Below are 20,213 nucleotides of genomic sequence, written 5' to 3' on the forward strand. Positions count from 1 at the left end.
CCAGGTGTGAGCCCGTGCCTCCCCACAACCCCCCTCCACCTGTGTCCGCCCCCCCCACCCCCCAGCTCTGAAGCAGCAAGGGGCAGGACGGGGTGTAGGAAAGGCGATTTATTGAACATGCAGCAGAACAGAAGCAGCGCGGCCCGGCTCCGGTCTGGCTGCGTGGGAGAGAGCGCCGCAGCCGTGGATGGCTCCCATTCCCGACTGGCGGGGCCCTAGGGCCCCTGCTCCGGCCCCACGGCTGCTCTTCGAGCCCCCCCTCCCTCGCCACTCCCCTTCCTAGAGCAGCACAATCTGAGTCCAACATCCAGTTGGCCTTAGCGGGGAGGGGGCGGCTGACCTCTCTGTGAGACATCACCACTCTGGCCATCTGTCGGGCCTGGCCGCTGCCCCGTCAAGGGGCCAGCTCACGGCACCGCCAGCTCCCCGGCGGCCGCTCCCCTGCCCCTGCCCGGCACCCACGAGGCCACGGCGGCCTGTGGCCAGGGGCAGTGCTCGGCCAGGGGCGGGTGGGGGTTAATACTGCTCCCAGGACTGGGGTGGCAGCCTCTCCCTCCTCCCCAACACTCCCTTGGGGCGGGCATTCCAGCTCATCTTACCGCACGCAGGCTCCCGCTCCTCCGGCCCGAGGGTGGGTGGAGCCGGGCAGCCCTGTCCTCTCCCCTCCCGTCCCCTGGGGTGGCCCTTCCGGCCCTTTGGGTCATAGGTTCCCCCACTGCTCCGGTGCCGGGAACTGGTCCACTTCACCCACCTCCGTGCTCAGCTGCTCCCCCAGGGTGAAGGTCAAGCGGTAGCGGAGCCTCACCTTCTCCTGTGGGGACCGACAGCTACTTGGGGGGCTCTGGGCCCCGTCTGCCCCTCCCCAAGCCTCCCCATCCCCCGCGGGTGCAGGAGCTCACCCCCTTCCCTCCCTCACTCACCCCGAGCGGGTTGGCCAGCAGCATGACCTGGGTCAGGGCCGCGGGGGGCTGGATGGGGCTGAAAGGGGACAGCTCCGTCCCGGACGGCGGCTGCAACTTCACCCTCATGGACTGTCGAGCGGAGAGAGCGGGTGGCTGTCGCCACAGAGGCTGGGGCCCCAAGGTCAACCTCCAACCCCCCCACCCGACCCCGGGGCGTGCGGACCAACGGGCAGCCGCTCGGTTACCTTGGGCACGGCTGCCTGCAGCAGGATGCTCGTGACGGGCAGCGGGGCCGTGTTGAGCATGGACACCACGACCACCAGCACATCCGGCCGGCCGGGGGGACACTCCTTGGCGAAGTGGAACAGGATGCGGAAGCCGTCCTTGTCGTAGGCGGTCACGGGGAGGACGCTGCCTGCAAGTGGAGGGCGGAGGGGGGGGGGAGGTTTGGGCTTGGGACACCCCTGCCCCCAACACTCGGTGAGGGGGGGCAGGGAATTTGGGTCTCGTGGCTCTGGCCTCCTCCCGGCACCTACTGGGTCTGATGGCTTCCAGGGGCACGTGGACGTTGGCCAGGGAGAGCTCGGTGGTCCGCAGGGGACTGCCGGGCAGCGGGAACAGGGGGCTGCCGGGGCCGGCCGCGAGAGGCAGGGGAGGTCCTGCGGGGGCGGCGGTCGCAGACCTGGCCCGGGCGGCCGGCGATGAAGGGGCGACGCTGGCCAGGGAGCCGCCCGACCTGGAAATTGGCCAGAGAACAGAGCAGCTGGGTCAGCGCGAGCCACAGCAGGGGCCGGCGAGACCCCGGAGCCCAGGACGTCCGGCTTCCGCTCGCCCCGTACCCTCGGGCTCCTTCCAGAAGCTGCTCCAGGGGGTCAAGCCGGGCCGGGGGAGCCGCGGGCCCGGCCCTCGGGGGGGAGGCAGTGGCGGCCGGCGAACCCGCGGGGAGGAGGAGGGAGGCTGGGAAGGCGGGGGGCCGGAGGGCCGGGGAGGCCCCCGTGGGCTGCACCGACGGCTGGAACAAGGCCCGGCCCGGAGAGCCGCCGGGGCCCAGGCCGCTCGCCGTTGGGCGGCCGAACGGGTCCAGGTCCAGCTGTTCGTTCTGCCGGGGGAAGGGGAGAAACTAGTCTGGGGCCCGGCCCAAGCCCACCCTTCCCCTCCTCTTCTGGTTTGGTGGGGGGCAGTTGTGTGACGCTCTAGACTGTGAGCCCACTGTTGGGTAGGGACTGTCTCCATATGTTGCCAACTGGTACTTCCCAAGCGCTCAGTACAGTGCTCTGCACACAGTAGGCGCTCAATAAATACGATTGATTGATTGATCTGTTCTTCCTGGAACACACCCACCCTTCGTCCGGGAGTCCCGTCAAAGACGGGCCCTGTTGTCCCACCTGATTAACACAGATGTACCCCAGCGTTCAGAACAGTGCTGGACACACTTGACAGATACCATAACGCTACTGATGCAGAGGAGCTCTGGGGCCTGCCTGGCGCTCAGCCCGCTTCCCAGGGTCTGCCCACCACGCGGCCCCCAGACCCTCCCGTCCTACCTGAAACAGGTCCCACTGGCTGCTTCCTACAGCCTCGCCGAGAGCCGTGCCAGGGGCGGGGTCGGCCAGGCCTGGTGGACAGGGACGCAGCCGTCACTCCCGCCCCCACCACGCCCGCCCCAAACCGAGGACAGCTCCCAGCGGGCCCCCCCAGCCCGCAGGGGCCACGCACCCAAGCACAGCAGCTCTTCGTCCAACAGGGAGATGGCGGCGGTGGGGGCAGGGGTCCCGGGGCCGGGCTCGGTCTGACTGGATGAGCGGCTGCGGGGTCCGGCCGCGGGCGGCGGGGGGAGGATGGGAATGTCCGCGGGGGGAGGGCTGGGCTCCGGGGCTCCGGGCGGGTTCGTGCCGCAGCTCCCGTCCAGACCCGAGAGGTCGATGAGGCTGTCGGGGGGGTGGGGTCCTGCCCGGGTGGGGAGGGAGAGCAGGGGCTGGAGACACTCAGTAGCCAACGGGTACGGCCACCCCCACCCCCTTCAGTTCCTCACCCCTTTGTATCCAGGGAGGTGGAGACAACCGAGAAGAAACAGAGAGAGAGAGAGTGTGTGTGGGGGGCGGTCTGAGTAGTGGGGCGTGGCCTTCCGGGAAAGAGGCTCGTGAGGGTCCCCAAATCCCCCCTGGGTAGTTCTTCACCTTCGGAGGCGGGCGTGGGGTCGGCCGTCTCCGGCTCACCGTTGACCACCTGCCCTTCGACGACCCTCTTGTAGGAGGCGATGACTTGGGACAGGTTGTCGCTGGCCTGCAGGATGTCCCCTGCAGTGGAGGGGCGGTCAGAGACCACCCTCGCCCCACCGCAAGCCCACCGCCCTCGGCCACGCCTCCCAACCCCACTCCCCTCATGTACCCAGACTGCCATCGTCGTCCTCGGTCTCGCTGGCCAGTCTGAACAGGGCTCGTCTCTTGGCCTCACACCTGTCGTACAGCTCCTGGGAGCGGGAAGGGGGACTGTGGGGAGGGGCTCAGGGCAGACGAACCCCTTCCCCGAGAGGACAGCCAAAGGCTCCTCTCAGTGTCCTCGGGGAAACCAGTCCCCCCACGGAACCGGGGGCCACGCCGGCCATTAGGCCAAACCCCGGAAGGCCCGACGACCCGCTCGGCCAGTTGACCCTGTTCTCTGAGCCTGTGCCGAGCCTCCGACGGCCCCCTCCTCGATCCGCGGGGGGCACCTTCATGAGCTCCCTGTCGGCTGGGGCGGAGTGCTCCTTGCTGTAGTGCAGCAGCATCTCGTTCAGGAGCTTCACGTTGTTGCTGACCTCTTCCAGCGTGTGCAGCCTCCTGGTCACCTTCTGGATCCGAGCCTCGTCCTGCAGCGGGGGACCGGGCGGGGGTCGTCACCGTTGGGGAGAAGAGAGGGTGGTGCCAGGATCCGGCTCTCCCCATCCCAAAACACGGATGGGAAACAGACGGACAGAGAGAAGACAGGCAGGCAGCAACCTTCTGGAAAGTCCTGCTAAGTGCAGCAAGGCACCTGGGATTCTGGGCCCTGCGAGATGCCGCTCCAACCCTCGTCCTGCCCTGCAGCTGCCCAGGCCTGGGCTGGTCTGGGGAGGGGGAGGGATGGACCAGCTGCTCCTCCTTCCTTGACCCGACCCCTTGGCCAGCGCCAGCCTCTCACCTCTTTCACCATGGACTTGATCAGTTTGTTGGCCTCCTGCAGATCGTCCGGGTTTTTGCTTTTTAGCAGCTTGGCCAGGAGCTGAGAGGGGAGAATCCATCAGCGAGTGGAATTTACTGAGCACTCACTGTATGCAGGGCACTGTACTGTTTGGGCACGTGCAGTACGACTGAGTTGATAAATGTTACCATAAATAAATAAGTCACAGATAGATGCAGAAATGCTGTAGGGCTGAGGGTGGTACCCAAAGGGTTCAAGTCCAAGCATGTAGACGAAGCAGAAGACACAGGTGCCTGCTGCAGGTGAGGACCTTGGTGGTGGAGGTGGGCATCTAACTGACTGCCCACCGAGTGCCCTGATATGAGCACGGCCCAGGCCGGACTCCTGGGAGACCATGGTCTCAGGGGCCCCGGCGAGGGTCCGACTCAGCAGGGTGTAGGTGTCTTGTCTGCTTAGGGCAACCCCTGGGTGAAGTTTAAGGTCTCTCTCTTCCCCCAACAGACCATTTTCCCCCATCAAGGCCCCCCCAGAGTGTGGCCGTTTGGCCTCAGGACGAGGGTCCCATGGCCGGTAAAGACTGACTCCAAGCCGGGGCTGCAGCATCCCCGTCTGGGAAACCAGGGGTCTGAGTCCTGGGGGGTCCGGGGCCAGGTTCACCTTGGACTTCTCCTCATCGTCAAACACGGGGTTCTTTGGACGAGGAGGAGGGGAGGGGATGAGGGTCCGGTCCACGGGGATCAGCGGGTCAGACAGCACGATCCCTGCATCACAGAGGGAGCAGAGTGGGGCCCGGCCCACCCCCTTCCGGGCTTCCCTTCCTCCCCACCCTCTTCACCGGCAGCTGGTGGAGCTTCTTGAAATAATTCCCAGCCCTTTAGGGAATCTCCTGATTCCCGGACCCTGTTCTGGTCAGCACTCTCTGGTTCTCACTGGCTGCCTGAGCCAGGACCCAACCCTCCTCCCGATCCAACCCAGATGTTGCTCTGACCAGGCCCCCGGCCCCCACAACCCCCGCATCTGGGCCGCCACCTTGCTAACCTTGCCTTTTCAGCATCTGGTAGGCGTCCTTGATTTTGGACTCCTCAGGCAGGGCTACGGTCCAGCTGAACAGCAGTTCGATGACCTTGGCCTTCACTTTCTCCGAGACCCGATCCCCCAGGTACTGAGGAAAACAAGGTGGGGGGCTGGTTGTGGGCTCAGGCGGCACCCGCAGAGCAGCGAGACCTTTCCTGAGCGGCAGAAGGGAGCCCCGCCGGCCCCAGCCCAGCCCAGGCTCACTTTTGGGGAGACGACTTTGATCAGCTCATTCAGGAAGCGGAACTTCCCCACTTCGCTGTGGAAACGCCGGCCGCAGTTTTTCATTCCCGCCTCCAGGACCTGTTGGGAAGGGGGTATCGCTGTGGGGCTGGGCCCCAGGGCATGGGTGGGGCAGCTGGTATCCCCATCCCCACCGGGGAGCTTCCCCCTTTCCCCTCATTGCCACCCCACCTATTAAAGGATTGGGTAGTTGGGTCGGGGTGGGGTGACCTACGGTGAGGGCCTGGACGGCCTCCCATTCCTGCGGCGACTGGATCTTGTGTGCCAGCAGCCGGACTGCGATCTGGGGGCTGAGGGAGAGAGGTTGTTAACACCCACCAGGGGCCAAATTTCCCGGTGTGGCGGGGCAGGAGTTGCCTGTTCTCCCCAGTTATCCCTTCCCCCATTATCCCTACCACCCTGCCCGCTCCCAGAACTGACCCCTCGAGCTCTTTGTTGATCTGGTCGCAGAAGCCTATGACGTACTCCCAGTCCTCCTGGCGATTGGATGGGTTGGTGGCCTTGTCTAAGGGGGGCACAGGGGAACGGGGCAGTCACCAGGCAGGTCGGGGTGGGTGGCCCGGGGGAAAGGGATAGAGTTACAAGGCAGGATGGAGCAGGTGGTCAAGGACCCCGGAGTGGAGTTATCGGGCAGGATGGAACAGGTGGTCCAGGACCCCGGGGCAGAGTTATTGGGCAGGGTGGAGCTGGTGGTCCTTGGGCCCGAGGCTGAGTTACTGGTAGGGAGAGGAATGAGGGAGCGTCGGGATCGGGGTAATAATACTACTACTAATAATGATGATGGCATTTATTAAGCGCTTACTATGTGCAAAGCACTGTTCTACGTGCTGGGGAGGTTACAAGGTGATCAGGTTGTCCCACGGGGGGCTCACAGTCTTAACCCCCATTTTACAGATGAGGGAACTGAGGCCCAGAAAATAATAATAATAATAAGTGGCATTTGCTAAGCACTTACTATGTGCAAAGCAGTGTTCTAAGCGCTGGGGAAGTTACAAGGTGACGAGGTTGTCCCACGTTGTAACCTCCCCATCATCATCAATCGTATTTATTGAGCGCTTACTGTGTGCAGAGCACTGTACTAAGCGCTTGGGAAGCACAAATTGGCAACATATAGAGACAGTCCCTACCCAACAGTGGGCTCACAGTCTTAACCCCCATTTTACAGAGGAGGGAACCGAGGCCCAGAGAAGTGAAGTGACTTGCCCCAAGTCACCCAGCTGACAATTGGCGGGGCCGGGATTCGAACCCATGACCTCTGACTCCAAAGCCCGGGCTCTTTTCCACGGAGCCACGCTGCTTCTCGGTAGCCCGAGAGGGTCAAGGCTGGGCGGGAGGACCTGATGCTGGGGGGCTCTTGGCCCAGGGTTGCCCCCTTGCCAATGCGGTTGGGATTGTGGCGGCTGGTCCTGCCCAAGGGGCGGGGAAAGGGAGTGTGCAAGGGGCAATCAATCAATCAATCAATCAATCGTATTTATTGAGCGCTTACTATGTGCAGAGCACTGTACTAAGCGCTTGGGAAGTACAAATTGGCATCACATAGAGACAGTCCCTACCCAACAGTGGGCTCACAGTCTAAAAGGGGGAGACAGAGAACAGAACCAAACATACCAACAAAATAAAATAAGTAGGATAGAAATGTACAAGTAAAATAAATAAATAAATAGAGTAATAAATATGTGCAACCGTATATCCATATATACAGGGGCTGTGGGGAAGGGAAGGAGGTAAGACGGGGGGGATGGAGAGGGGGACGAGGGGGAGAGGAAAGAAGGGGCTCAGTCTGGGAAGGCCTCCTGGAGGAGGTGAGTGAATGAGTGAATGAGACGGGCAGGGGAAGGAGGGAAGGCTTTCCCGGAGCCGGGGCCGCGGTTGCTCACTCAGCCACGATTCCAGGCTCTCCCCTTCCGACGCCGACGCCGCCGCCATATTGCAGCGCCCTGCCCGGCCCGGCCCGGCCCGGACAGGCCCGGCCTCGCGCGCCCAAGCCTCGCGAGAACCAGCGGCAGCGCCGGCGCGTGCGCGGGGAGGGGCCGGGCCTGAGGGCGGGAGCGCGGCGCGTGCGCAGGGCGGGGCCTGGCGACCTGCCTGAGGCGGGGCCCTGACTCCGGCCCGACCAACCCCGGCAGTGGCTGGGGAGGCTCCCCACGATAATAATAATCAGTGTTATTACTCTATTTGATTTGCACACGTTTATACTCTACTTTATTTATTTATTTTATTAATGATGTGTATATAGCTGTAATTCTATTTATTCTGACGGCATTGATACCTGTGTACTTGTTTTGTTTTGTCCGTCTCCCCCTTCTATTCATTTATTTCATTAATTAATTTTATTAACGATGTGTATATAGCTGTAATTCTGTTTGTCCTGACGGCATTGATACCTGTGTACTTGTTTTGTTTGGCCCGTCTCCCCCTTCTATTCATTTACTTTATTAATTAATTTTATTAACGATGTATTATTATAGCTGTAATTCTGTTTGTTCTGGCGGTATTGATACCTGTGTACTTGTTTTGTTTTGTCCGTCTCCCACTTATATTTATTTATTTTATTAATGATGTATATATAGCTGTAGTTCTATTTGTTCTGACGGTATTGATACATGTGTACTGGTTTTGTTTTGTCCGTCTCCCCCTTCTATTCATTTATTTCATTGATTAATTTTATTAACGATGTGTATATAGCTGTAATTCTGTTTGTCCTGACGGTATTGATGCCTGTGTACTTGTTTTGTTTGGCCGTCTCCCCCTTCTATTCATTTATTTTATTAATTAATTAATTATATTAACGATGTATTATTATAGCTGTAATTCTGTTTGTTCTGACGGTATTGATACCTGTGTACTGGTTTTGTTTTGTCCGTCTCCCCTTCTATTCATTTATTTCATTAATTAATTTTATTAACGATGTGTATATAGCTGTAATTCTGTTTGTCCTGACGGTATTGATACCTGTGTACTTGTTTTGTTTGGTCCGTCTCCCCCTTCTATTCATTTATTTTATTAATTAATTAATTTTATTAACGATGTGTATATAGCTGTAATTGTTTGTTCTGACGGTATTGATACCTGTGTACTTGTTTTGTTTTGTCCATCTCCCACTTATATTTATTTAATTAATGATGTGTATATAGCTGTAATTCTATTTATTCCGACGGTATTGATTGATACCTGTGTACTTGTTTTGCCCGTCTCCCCCTTCTATTTATTTATTTTTTTATTAATGATTAATTAATTTTTTTATTAATGATGTGTATATATCTGTAATTCTATTTGTTCTGACGGTATTGAAACCTGTGTACTTGTTTTGTCCGTCTCCCACTTCTATTTATTTATTAATTTATTTATTTTATTAACGATGTGTATATAGCTGTAATTCTATTTATTCTGACGGTATTGATACCTGTGTACTTGTTTTGTTTTGTCCGTCTCTCCCTTCTATTTATTTATTTTATATTAATTAGTTTATTTATTTTATTAATGGCCCCTGCCTTACCTCCTTCCCCTCCCCACAGCACCTGTTCATTCATTCATTCAATCGTATTTATTGAGTGCTTACTGTGTGCAGAGCACTGTACTAAGCGCTTGGGACGTACAAGTTGGCAACATATAGAGACGGTCCCTACCCAACAGTGGGCTCACAGTCTAGAAGGGGGAGACAGAGAACAAAAGAAAACATTAACGAAATAGAATAAATATGTACAAATAAAATAAATAAAGAGTAATAAATACGCACAAACATGTATACATATATACAGGTGCTGTGGGGAGGGGGAGAGGAAGGAGGGGGCTCAGTCTGGAAAGGCCTCCTGGAGGAGGTGAGCTCTCAGTAGGGCCTTGAAGGGAGGAAGAGAAGAGAACCTGTATATATGTTTGTACATATTTATTACTCTATTTATTTTACTTGTACATATTTATTCTATTTATTTTATTTTGTTAATATGTTTTGTTTTGTTGTCCGTGTCCCCCTTCTAGATTGTAAGACCAATGTTGGGTAGGGACCGTCTATGTTGCCAACTTGTACTTCCCAGGCGCTTAGTACAGTGCTCTGCACACAGTAAGTGCTCAATAAAGACGATTGAATGAATGAAATTCTATTTAGTTTATTTTGTTAATATGTTTCGTTTTGTTGTCCATCTCCCCCTTCTAGACTGTGAGCCCGCTGTTGGGTAGGGACCGTCTATGTTGCCAACTTGGACTTCCCAAGCGCTTAGTCCAGTGCTCCGCACACAGTAATTGCTCAATAAATACGATTGAATGAATGAAATTCTATTTAGTTTATTTTGTTAATATGTTTTGTTTTGTTGTCCGTCTCCCCCTTCTAGACTGTGAGCCCGCTGCTGGGTAGGGACCGTCTAATGTTGCCAACTTGGACTTCCCAAGCGCTTAGTCCAGTGCTCCGCACACAGTAAGCGCTCAATAAATACGATTGACTGAATGCCAGTCCCTGCCCCACGTGGGGCTCGCAGTTTCGATCGTCATTTTACAGATGAGGTCGCTGAGGCCCGGAGAAGTGAGGTGACTCGGTCCGCCGGGCCCTGACGCGCCGCGAGCTCCCAGGGCGGGCGGAGCGGAAGTCGCCGTATCCTAGCAACAGGGGCGCCGGGCGCGCGGGCAGCGCCGAGCGGGGGCCTCGCACCCAGGCAAGATGGCGGCGGTGGCGGCGGCCCAGGCTGAGGCCCGGGGACCGGAAGTCGCCGTATCCTAGCAACAGGGGCCTTGCACCCAGGCAAGATGGCGGCGGTGGCCCAGGCTGAGGCTCGGGCATGGCGGGTGACGGGGTTGTTGGTCGGTCTGAGGCAAGGCCTCCGCGCCTGCCTGCCGGGGTGAGCGCCCGGAACCGGACCCCTTGGGGCCGAGGAGACCCCTTCCCCCCTCCCCTTCCTTCCTCTCCCCCTCGTCCCCCTCTCCATCCCCCCCATCTTACCTCCTTCCCTTCCCCACAGCACCTGTATATATGTATATATGTTTGTACAGATTTATTACTCTATTTATGTATTTATTTTACTTGTACGTATCTATTCTATTCATTTTATTTTGTTAGTATGTTTGGTTTTGTTCTCTGTCTCCCCCTTCTACACTGTGAGCCCACTGTTGGGTAGGGACTGTCTCTATAGTTATTACTCTATTTATTTTACTTGTACCTATCTATTCTATTCATTTTATTTTGTTAGTACGTTTGGTTTTGTCCTCTGTCTCCCCCTTCTAGACTGTGAGCCCACTGTTGGGTAGGGACTGTCTCTATATTTATTACCCTATTTATTTTACTTGTACCTATCTATTTTATTCATTTTATTTTGTTAGTACGTTTGGTTTTGTCCTCTGTCTCCCCCTTCTAGACTGTGAGCCCACTGTTGGGTAGGGACTGTCTCTATATTTATTACTCTATTTATTTATTTATTTAATTTACTTGTACCTATCTATTCTATTTGTTTTATTTTGTTAGTACGTTTGGTTTTGTCCTCTGTCTCCCCCTTCTAGACTGTGAGCCCACTGTTGGGTAAGGACTGTCTCTATAGTTATTACTCTATTTATTTGTTTATTTATTTTACTTGTACCTATCTATTCTATTCATTTTATTTTGTTAGTACGTTTGGTTTTTTCCTCTGTCTCCCCCTTCTAGACTGTGAACCCACTGTTGGGTAGGGACTGTCTCTATATTTATTACTCTATTTATTTATTTTACTTGTACCTATCTATTCTATTTATTTTATTTTGTTAGTACGTTTGGTTTTGTCCTCTGTCTCCCCCTTCTAGACTGTGAACCCACTGTTGGGTAGGGACTGTCTCTATATTTATTACTCTATTTATTTATTTTACTTGTACCTATCTTTTCTATTTATTTTATTTTGTTAGTATGTTTGGTTTTGTTCTCTGTCTCCCCCTTCTAGACTGTGAGCCCACTGTTGGGTAGGGACTGTCTCTATATTTATTACTGTATTTATTTATTTATTTTACTTGTACCTATCTATTCTATTCATTTTATTTTGTTAGTATGTTTGGTTTTGTCCTCTGTCTCCCCCTTCTAGACTGTGAGCCCACTATTGGGTAGGGACTGTCTCTATATTTATTACTCTATTTATTTGTTTATTTATTTTACTTGTACCTATCTATTCTATTTATTTTATTTTGTTAGTATGTTTGGTTTTGTTCTCTGTCTCCCCCTTCTAGACTGTGAGCCCACTGTTGGGTAGGGACTGTCTCTATATGTTGCCAGCTTGTACTTCCCAAGCGCTTAGTACAGTGCTCTGCACACAGTAAGCGCTCAATAAATACCATTGATTGATTGATAGGGACTGTATATGTTGCCAGCTTGTATTTCCCAAGCGCTTAGTACAGTGCTCTGCACACAGTAAGCGCTCAATAAATATGATTGATTGATTGATTGATTGAGGAGCCTTCCCTCTCACAGGCCGGTCCCCGCCTCCCTTCTCTAAGGACCGCTGGCGAGCCTGCCTTCCATCCCCTCTCCAGGATACCGGGGGCCACCGAGGGCTTGGGGGGCCCTCACTCACTCAGCCAGTGGGATTTACTGAGCGCTTACAGCACCGAGAATAATAATAATAATAATAATGGTATTTGTTTTGGCTCAGTGCTTAGACTGCAAGCTCATTGTGGGCAGGGAACGTCTACCAACTCTGTTCTAGAGAAGCAGCGTGGCTCAGTGGAAAGAGCCCGGGCTTTGGAGTCAGAGGTCATGGGTTCAAACCACGGCTCTGCCACGTCTGCTGTGTGACACTGGGCAAGTCACTTAACCTCTCTGAGCCTCAGTTACCTCATCTGTAAAATGGGGATTAAGATTGTGAGCCCCACGTGGGACAACCCCATCACCTTGTCTCCCCCCCCAGCGCTTAGAACAGTGCTTTGCACATAGTAAGCGCTTAACATGCCATTATTATTATTATTATTATTATTATTATTATTATGAGTCAGAAGTCATCAGTTCAAATTCCGGCCCCGCCAGTTGTCTGCTGTGTGACTTTGGGCAAGTCACTTCACTTCTCTGGGCCTCAGTTTCCTCATCTGTAAAATGGGGATGAAGATTGTGAGCCCCACACGGGACAACCTGATTACCTTGTAAACTCCCCAGTGCTTAGAAGAGTGCTTTGCACATAGTAAGTTCTTAACAAATACCGTCATTATTATTAGTAGTAGTATGTGCAGAGCACTGTATTAAGCGCTTGGGAGGGTACTATTCATTCATTCAGTCGTATTTATTGAGTGCTTACTGTGTGCAGAGCACTGTACTAAGCGCTTGGGAAGTACAAGTCGGCAACGTATAGAGACGGTCCCTACCCAACAATAGGCTCACAGTCTAGAAGCAGCGTGGCTCAGCGGCAAGAGCCCGGGTTTGGGAGTCAGAGGTCATGGGTTCCAATCCCGGCTCTGCCACATGTCAGCTGGGTGACCTCGGGCAAGTCACTTAACTTCTCTGAGCCTCAGTCACCTCATCTGTAAAATGGGGATTAAGACTGTGAGCCCCACATGGGACAATCGGATCACAGCGGTTAGAACAGTGCTTTGCACATAGTAAGCGCTTAACAAATGCCGGCATTATTATTACTATTACCGTACCACAGAGTTAGCAGACACGTTCCCTGCCCATAACGACCTTAAAGAACTGCTTGAGTGTCGCTCTCCCATTGCTTCTTTAAAAGCTACCATAGCATGTGTGTTTGTGAGTGTGCGTGTTTTGGGGGGGCGGTTGGGGCCACAAACTGAAAGGGGGGGAACCCCTCCTTCCTCCCTACCGGGTCCGGGCCCAATGTGCAAGCGGCAGGAGCGGCCTGAGCGCCCTGCGAGCAGCCCCTCGCCCTCCTCCTGCAGCCTGACGCAGGTAAGGTGGAGCCGCTACAGCCCCGACTACCAGGAGCCGCAGCTGGACAAGGCCGCTCACCGCAAGCCTGTGGGGGAAATGACCGAGGAGGAGAAGTACGCCCGGGAGCTCCGTGCCACGCAGCTCATCAAAGCGGCCCCCGCCAGCCGGACCACCTCGGTGTTCCAGGACCCCACCATCAGGTGAGCGGCCTGGCTGGAGATAGATCAATCAATCAATCAATCAATCACATTTATTGAGCGCTTACTGTGTGCAGAGCACTGTACTAAGCGGTTGGGAAGTACAAGTTGGCAACATCTAGAGACGGTCCCTACCCAACAGTGGGCTCACAGGAGATGAGGCCCTGGGTCGCCCCTTAGTCCCCCACCCCCCGCCCGTCTCTCCTCCGCAGGGGGAGTTGCCCCCTTAGTTAGGAATGCCCCGGGGCCAATGACCCATGATCTCTTCCGTGCCCCTCATTCCCGACTTAGCTGTGTTGAGGAAGCTACCCCGGAATTGTTACTATCACTTACTATGTGCCAAGCACTGTTCTAATCAGGTGATCATGTTGTCCCAAGTGAGGCTCACAGTCTTAATCCCCATTTTACAGTTGAGATAACTGAGGCGTAGTGAAGTGACTTGCCCAAAGTCACACTCCTGACAGGTGGCGGAGCTGGGATTTGAACCCTTGACCTCTGACTCCCAAGCCCAAGCTCTTTCCACTAAGTCACACTGCTTCTTACTTTCATTCAGTCGTATTTATTAAGCGCTTACTGTGTGCAGAGCACTGTACTAAGCGCTTGGCAAGTACACGTTGGCAACATAGAGAGACGGTCCCTACCCAACAGTGGGCTTTACTTGGTCACCATCCTGCCCCTGCACTCACTAGGCCAGAGCAAAGCTGTGATAGGCCCAAGGTAAAGAGCCCAGTGGCTCTCCCAGGCCTAGTTTGGCTCACTCATGGCCTAATAATAGTGATAATCAAACAGACAAAAGATAATCACGTAAGACAGAGCCCTCCCTGAACAAAGGCTTGTTGGGAGAGGGGCTTTGTGGGGCCTGTCTGCGGGGAGAACAGGCCGGGCCGAGGAAACTGAAGTTATGGCTTTTTCCTGACAGTAAGTTCACCAACATGATGATGAAAGGAGGAAACAAAGTGCTGGCCCAGTCCCTCATGCTGGAGGTAGGACTGGGGTTCCTCACTCCCTCCAATTCCTCCTCCTTTCCCTCCCTCCCTCTCTCCCTCTGCAGAGCACAGGCTTCTGTGGAGTCCATCTGACAAGCCCACCTGTAAGCTCTCCCGGGGCAGGGAGTGAGTCTTGGTCCCTGCCTCTGCCCCCTAAGATCCTGGGGCCCTCAGAGTGACCATTCATTCATTCAGTTGTATTTATTGAGTGCTTAATGTGTATAGAGCACTGTACTAAACACTTGGGAAGTACAAGTTGGCAACATCCCTACCCAACAACGGGCTCACAGACCAGAACTCCGGGAGGGGCTCGGTCTCCGGTCAGAATGATGGATCGTGGGTTCTAATCCCGACTCTGCCACTTGTCAGCTGTGTGACTTTGGGCAAGTCACTTAACCTCCCTGTGCCTCAGTTACCTCATCTGTAAAATGGGGATTAAAACTCTGAGCCCCACGTGGGACAACCCGATAGCCTTGTATCTACCCCAGCACTTAGAACAGTGCCTGGCATATAGTAAGCGCTTAACAAATACCATTATTATTATTAATATGGATGCTGGATTCAGCTGAGGGCCCTGACCTTCACCTGCATCTCCCCCCTGGGGGTGGGGGGAAGTGGGGGTTGGAGGAGGGGGCCGACCTCAAGACCTCTCCTGGCCTCCTCCCGCGCAGACCCTGGAGACCGTGAAAAGGAAGCAGTTTGAAAAGTTCCACGCCACCCCGGAGCAGGAACGGGGGTCCGTCGAGCGAAACCCCTACGTTGTCTTCCACCAAGCCCTGAAGAACTGCCAGCCCATCATCGGCCTGGTCAGCGTCCTCAAAGGGGGCCACTCCTACCAGGTATTTCCCCCGGGGCCCCGGCAGGGAGGTCCCCCCGACTGGGCTCCCCCATCCCCGACGCTCTCCAGGGATTTTCCCTCCCCCCGGCCCAGGTCCCAGCCCCCTTGGACGAGCGCCGCCGCCGCTTCCTGGCCATGAAGTGGCTGATCACCGAGTGCCGGCGCGGGCGGAAGCCGAGGCGGATGCCCCTGCCCGAGAAGCTGGCCCACGAGCTGCTGGAAGCCTTCCACCACCAGGGCCCCGTGGTCAAGCGCAAACACGAGATGCACAAGATGGCCGAGGCCAACCGGGCCTTCGCACACTACCGCTGGTGGTAGGGACGGGTGGGCACACGGTCCAGGGAGGCGTGCCCTGGGCCACGACACGGGCAGCGGACTGAGCTTGGAAAACGTTTATTAGAAGAGCCCCCGTGGGGCCCGAGCAGGCGGTTGAGCAGTTCATTAAAACTCTGCTATGTGAGAAAAGTCCCCCTCTCGACTCCGTCGCCATCGGAGCTCTGGTAGAAAATGGGTAAAAAAGGAAAGAGCGGGCGGCTGAGGCTTAGGCCTCCTGTAGCTCCCGAGGCCGGACCTGAGCTTGCGGACCGGCCCCCCCACCACAAACCTGCTTTGGACCAGCTCTGAGCCGCAAGCCCATTTTACAGATGGAAAAGTTGGAGGCAGTGGTTAGGGGGAAATCAGTGAGGAGACCAGACTCCCCTCAGCCTAAGGGTGGAGGAGGTGCAACATAGGGAGCACACAGGATGCTGTGTGTGTGTGCGCACACGGCAAGGGCCAGCCCAGGCCCAGCCCTGCCCACCCTGGCCCCCCGGGCGTGGCTAGCTGCACACCTCGCTGTAGTAGTATCTCTGCGCGGCCGGGCTGGTCCTCCAGCCGGCCGCCCGGAACTCGATGAGCTCGAGCAGCTGCAGCCGCGCCATGGAGCTGAGCCCCGGCTCCAGCAGGAAGCCGTCCCGCAGCCGCTCCCACAGCTCCACCATGCGCTGACCGTTCATCGCCTCCAGCTGCTCCCCGATACGGTGCAGCTGCAGCACCAGACAGTCCACCTGTGCGAGGAGAGGCGGCCGTGGGTGCCCCGCACCCCGTGCCCAGATGCCCCTTGGGGGTGGGCAGGGGTTGCTCTGGTCCCTCCACCCCCAACTGGACACACATCCCCACATCCCCACCCCCGTCCATGTGCTACCCACCTCCTCCTCCTGGCACAGGCTGTCAGGCTGGGCCAGCCGGAAAAGGCAATCAAAAACGGGGTTCACCAGAGCCACCATGGGCATGTTGTTCACCTGGGCGAGGGGGCGCGGCATGCAGGAGGGTCCCATCCCGTCCCCCTCTCTCCCGATCGCGGCCTCACTCCCCAGCACCCCCTTGGCTGGCGCAGGTAGAGGATGCGGATGGGAGGCGGGCCCGGGGCACCCCGGGAAAGCGGAGGAGGAGGGTGACCCCATTGCCCAGGCCGCCACATGGGGAGAGGGTGGGGTCACGGCTGCGGGGAGGGGCGAGGGGGAAGGGGAGTAGCCTCACCCTCAGGTAGTCGAAGACGTTGCAGATGAAGGTGACGTAGCCGACCCATCCATGCCGGGAGCGGGCGCGCAGCTGGTCGCGGCCCTGATACTCCTGCTGCAGGCGGTTCAGGAGCCCCCGGCGGAACACGCTCTGGCCCGATGCCTTATTCTCTGCCTGCCCCGGGAAGCCCGTGAAGCCCACCTGTTGCCCGGCCCCGGACCCCGGGAAGGTCCCGGCCATCTCCCCTGTGGGTGGAGTGGAGGAGGGGGTCCTGGCTCACCTCTAGGCTCCCGGCCGCCCCCGACTCACTCACTGACCCGAGGAAGGGGGAAGAAGTGGGCCTAGTTTTCTCCTGAAGCTCTCGGTGACCCTCCCTCCCCACCGCTGGACACTGACCTACCTGCATGATGGTGTAGCATATGCGCCCAGCCTCCTTGCTGAACACGCAGTCCCGCAACGACTGGTCCACAAGGACATTGGCTACTCTCTCCAAGTCCACGGAATTGGGCTCTGGGGATTAGGGGGGGCAGAGCGATCAAAGCTAACATCCCCAGGGCCTGGTGAGAGGACACAGTCCCGGGTTCGGCTGGACCTCACAACCGGCTCTGCCACATCACTCCCACATGCTCAATTCACCCAGAACTCCGGAGGCTATACACACGGCAACTCCCCGGACACAGCAAGGTGGACACCCAGCGGGAACAGGTCCTATCCTGGGGGGTCAGGTGGACACCCTGGGCCGGTCCCTGGCACCCCACCCCAACCACCACCCAGGGCCCCACCCTGGTCCTGGCCATCCCCCTCACCTTTGAGCGCTGTCTTCAGGAGCTGCTGGGTCTCGGGGTCCAGAGACTGGATCTTATACTCCTGGTGGCCCGGATCCCCCATGGCTAGCCCGCCCACACTGCCAGGCTAGTGGTGCCTGGGGAGAGGGGCGGGCGTCGGCGGGGGCAGGGTGCCAGGCTGGGATATGCTGGGCCCTACTTTTCCCAGGCCTGCCCTCCTGGGGGGCCGGCGGGTAGTCCAAGGCCGGGAAAGCGGGGCGGCCCGAGATGAGATCAGTCCCTCACGGGCCCCGAGGGAGCCGGACTGGTCTCCTCCTGCCCACCCCCAAGCCGGCCGGGTGACTCAACCGGGCTTCACAAACAAGCCCGTGAATTTAGGCCCAACCGCCCGCTCGCCCTCCAATCGAGTCGGCTTCCCGGTGCCCCCACCCGGGGGACTGGGCCTGCTGGGCGGCTGAGGCGGGCACCTCCCTTACCTTGGCACATGAGGCCCTGGCTGGGGCAAGACTGTAAGCCCCTGCCTCAGCCGGAGGGCCGGGCAGGGGTGGCAGGTCATTCATTCATTCATTCAATCAATCGTATTTTAGACTGTGAGCCCACTGTTGGGTAGGGACTCTGTCTCTATATGTTGCCAACTTGTACTTCCCAAGCGCTTAGTACAGTGCTCTGCACACTGTAAGCGCTCAATAAATACGATTGATTGATTGAGCACTTACTGTGTGCAGAGCACTGTACAAAGCGCTTGGGAAGTCCAAGCTGGCAACATATAGAGACGGTCCCTACCCAACAGCGGGCTCACAGTCTAGAATGGGGGGGACAGACAACAAAACAAAACATTAACAAAATAAAATAAATAGAATAGATACGTACAAATAAAATAGAGTAATAAATACATACATATATACAGGTGCTGTAGGGAGGGGAAGGAGGTAAGGCGGGGGATTCATTCATTCAATCGTATTTATTAAGCGCTTACTGTGTGCAGAGCACTGGACTAAGCGCTTGGGAAGTACAAGTTGGCAACATTGAGAGACGGTCCCTACCCAACAGTGGGCTCACAGTCTAGAAGGGGGAGGCAGACGACAAAAAAAAACATTAACAAAATAAAATAAATACGTACAAATAAAATAGAGCAATAAATACATACATACATACAGATGCTGTGGGGAGGGGAAGGAGGTAAGGCGGGGGGGATTCATTCATTCAATCGTATTTATTGAGCGCTTACTGTGTGCAGAGCCCTGTACTAAGCGCTTGGGAAGTCCAAGTTGGCAACATCTAGAGACGGTCCCTACCCAACAGTGGGCTCACAGTCTAGAAGGGGGAGACAGACGACAAAACATACTGACAAAATAAAATACATAGAATGAATATGTACAAATAAAATAGAGTAATAAATACATACATCTATACAGGTGCTGTGGGGAGGGGAAGGAGGTAAGAGGAATAAATACGTACAAACATATATACACATAAACAGGTGCTGTGGGGAGGGGGAGAGGAAGGAGGGGGCTCAGTTTGGGAAGGCCTCCTGGAGGAGGTCCCCTGGGGTTGGGAGCCTCCCGGGCCCGGGACTGTCGCCTCCCCCTTCACTGGACTTGCCTCCCCTTACCCTCGGGCCTGGGCCTGGGCCCTCAGCTTGGCACAAGCGCCTTGGCCTCTGCCGCCATTCCAAGCTGCCCTTTTCCCCGTTTCCTGGGTGGCTGGCATCCTTCCTTCCTTTTCCTTCCTTCCTTCCTTCCTTCCCCCAGCTGGCCCCTAGCTGGGGGGAGGGGACCATCAAGAGGGGTCACCCGTGCCCCCACCCCACCGCTCTCCAAATCAATCAATCAGTCGTATTTATTGAGCGCTTACTGTGTGCAGAGCACTGTACTAAGCGCTTGGGAAGTCCAAGTTGGCAACATCTAGAGACGGTCCCCTACCCAACAGTGGGCTCACAGTCTAGAGAAAAGTAGGCAGGTCCCACCCCCGGGGAGGGGCAGGGGCGGCTCCCCCGAGGGGCCCCGGGGGAGTCAGGGGACCCGACCCACCTGCTGGGGTGACGACGTTCGCCCCGAGCCCCGGGTACACTTTTGTGGGGCGCGCAGGAGCGCGGCTCCGCAGCAGGCATAGTGCAAGGCCGAGGAGCCGAGGAGCCGAGGAGCCGAAGAGCCGAGGAGCCGAGGAGCCGAGGAGCCGAAGAGCCGAGGAGCCGAAGAGCCGAGGAGCCGAAGAGCCGAGGAGCCGAGGAGCCGAAGAGCCGAGGAGCCGAGGAGCCGAAGAGCCGAGGAGCCGAGGAGCCGAAGAGCCGAGCCGATCGGACCCGGCCGCGCTGACGTCATTTCGTAGCGGAGGCGCGTGGGGCGGCCTCGCCAGCGCCACCTGCCGGACACACAGGGCCGGTGCCCTCTAAGCACGGAGCGCAGTCCCTGTCTCTGTCCCCCCATTCATTCAATCAATCAATCAATCGTATTTATTGAGCGCTTACTGTGTGCAGAGCACTGTACTAAGCGCTTGGGAAGTCCAAGTTGGCAACATAGAGAGACAGTCCCTACCCAACAGCGGGCTCACAGTCTAGAAGGGGGAGACGGAGAACAAAACCAAACGTACTAACAAAATAAAATAAATAGAATAGATATGCGCAAGTAAAATAAATAAATAAATAGAGTAATAAATATGGACAAACATATATACATATATACAGGTGCTGTGGGGAAGGGAAGGAGGCAAG

General features: G+C 56.2%; 3 protein-coding genes across 6 annotated transcripts; 1 reads left to right on the top strand and 2 right to left on the bottom strand.

The window, feature by feature from the left end:
• Positions 1-93: 93 nt before the first annotated feature.
• On the bottom strand, positions 94-7,336 carry GGA3 (golgi associated, gamma adaptin ear containing, ARF binding protein 3). The gene is made up of 17 exons (XM_038741940.1): positions 7,256-7,336; positions 5,799-5,883; positions 5,593-5,668; positions 5,340-5,438; positions 5,100-5,223; positions 4,719-4,822; positions 4,062-4,142; positions 3,613-3,750; positions 3,291-3,372; positions 3,080-3,199; positions 2,619-2,849; positions 2,447-2,517; positions 1,742-2,001; positions 1,439-1,638; positions 1,148-1,317; positions 921-1,031; positions 94-811 (listed from the first exon to the last, which is right to left on the bottom strand). Exons 1-17 carry the CDS (start codon positions 7,302-7,304, stop codon positions 701-703), a joined length of 2,112 nt encoding a protein of 703 aa, XP_038597868.1. The 5' UTR covers positions 7,305-7,336; the 3' UTR covers positions 94-700.
• A 2,776-nt stretch (positions 7,337-10,112) lies between these two features.
• On the top strand, positions 10,113-15,629 carry MRPS7 (mitochondrial ribosomal protein S7). Its single transcript, XM_038741955.1, has 5 exons — positions 10,113-10,204; positions 13,206-13,397; positions 14,314-14,377; positions 15,052-15,219; positions 15,312-15,629. The coding sequence occupies exons 1-5, from the start codon at positions 10,113-10,115 to the stop codon at positions 15,534-15,536; spliced, it is 741 nt and encodes a 246-aa protein (XP_038597883.1). The 3' UTR covers positions 15,537-15,629.
• Positions 15,596-19,640, bottom strand: MIF4GD (MIF4G domain containing). Of its 4 annotated transcripts, none has more exons than XM_038741952.1 (7): positions 19,534-19,640; positions 17,525-17,640; positions 17,115-17,228; positions 16,737-16,963; positions 16,406-16,432; positions 16,049-16,264; positions 15,596-15,715 (listed from the first exon to the last, which is right to left on the bottom strand). In XM_038741952.1, exons 2-7 carry the CDS (start codon positions 17,604-17,606, stop codon positions 15,671-15,673), a joined length of 711 nt encoding a protein of 236 aa, XP_038597880.1. In that variant the 5' UTR covers positions 17,607-17,640; positions 19,534-19,640; the 3' UTR covers positions 15,596-15,670. The 4 variants fall into 4 exon arrangements, with proteins under 4 accessions (XP_038597880.1, XP_038597881.1, XP_038597879.1 ...); XM_038741953.1 differs by having other exon boundaries at positions 16,406-16,498; positions 16,737-16,892; positions 17,119-17,228; positions 19,534-19,639; XM_038741951.1 differs by having other exon boundaries at positions 16,406-16,498; positions 19,534-19,639.
• Between the last annotated feature and the right edge of the window lie 573 nt (positions 19,641-20,213).

The sequence above is a fragment of the Tachyglossus aculeatus genome, unplaced genomic scaffold (assembly GCF_015852505.1).
Source record: "Tachyglossus aculeatus isolate mTacAcu1 unplaced genomic scaffold, mTacAcu1.pri SUPER_34, whole genome shotgun sequence".
NCBI classification, from domain to species: Eukaryota; Metazoa; Chordata; class Mammalia; order Monotremata; family Tachyglossidae; genus Tachyglossus; species Tachyglossus aculeatus.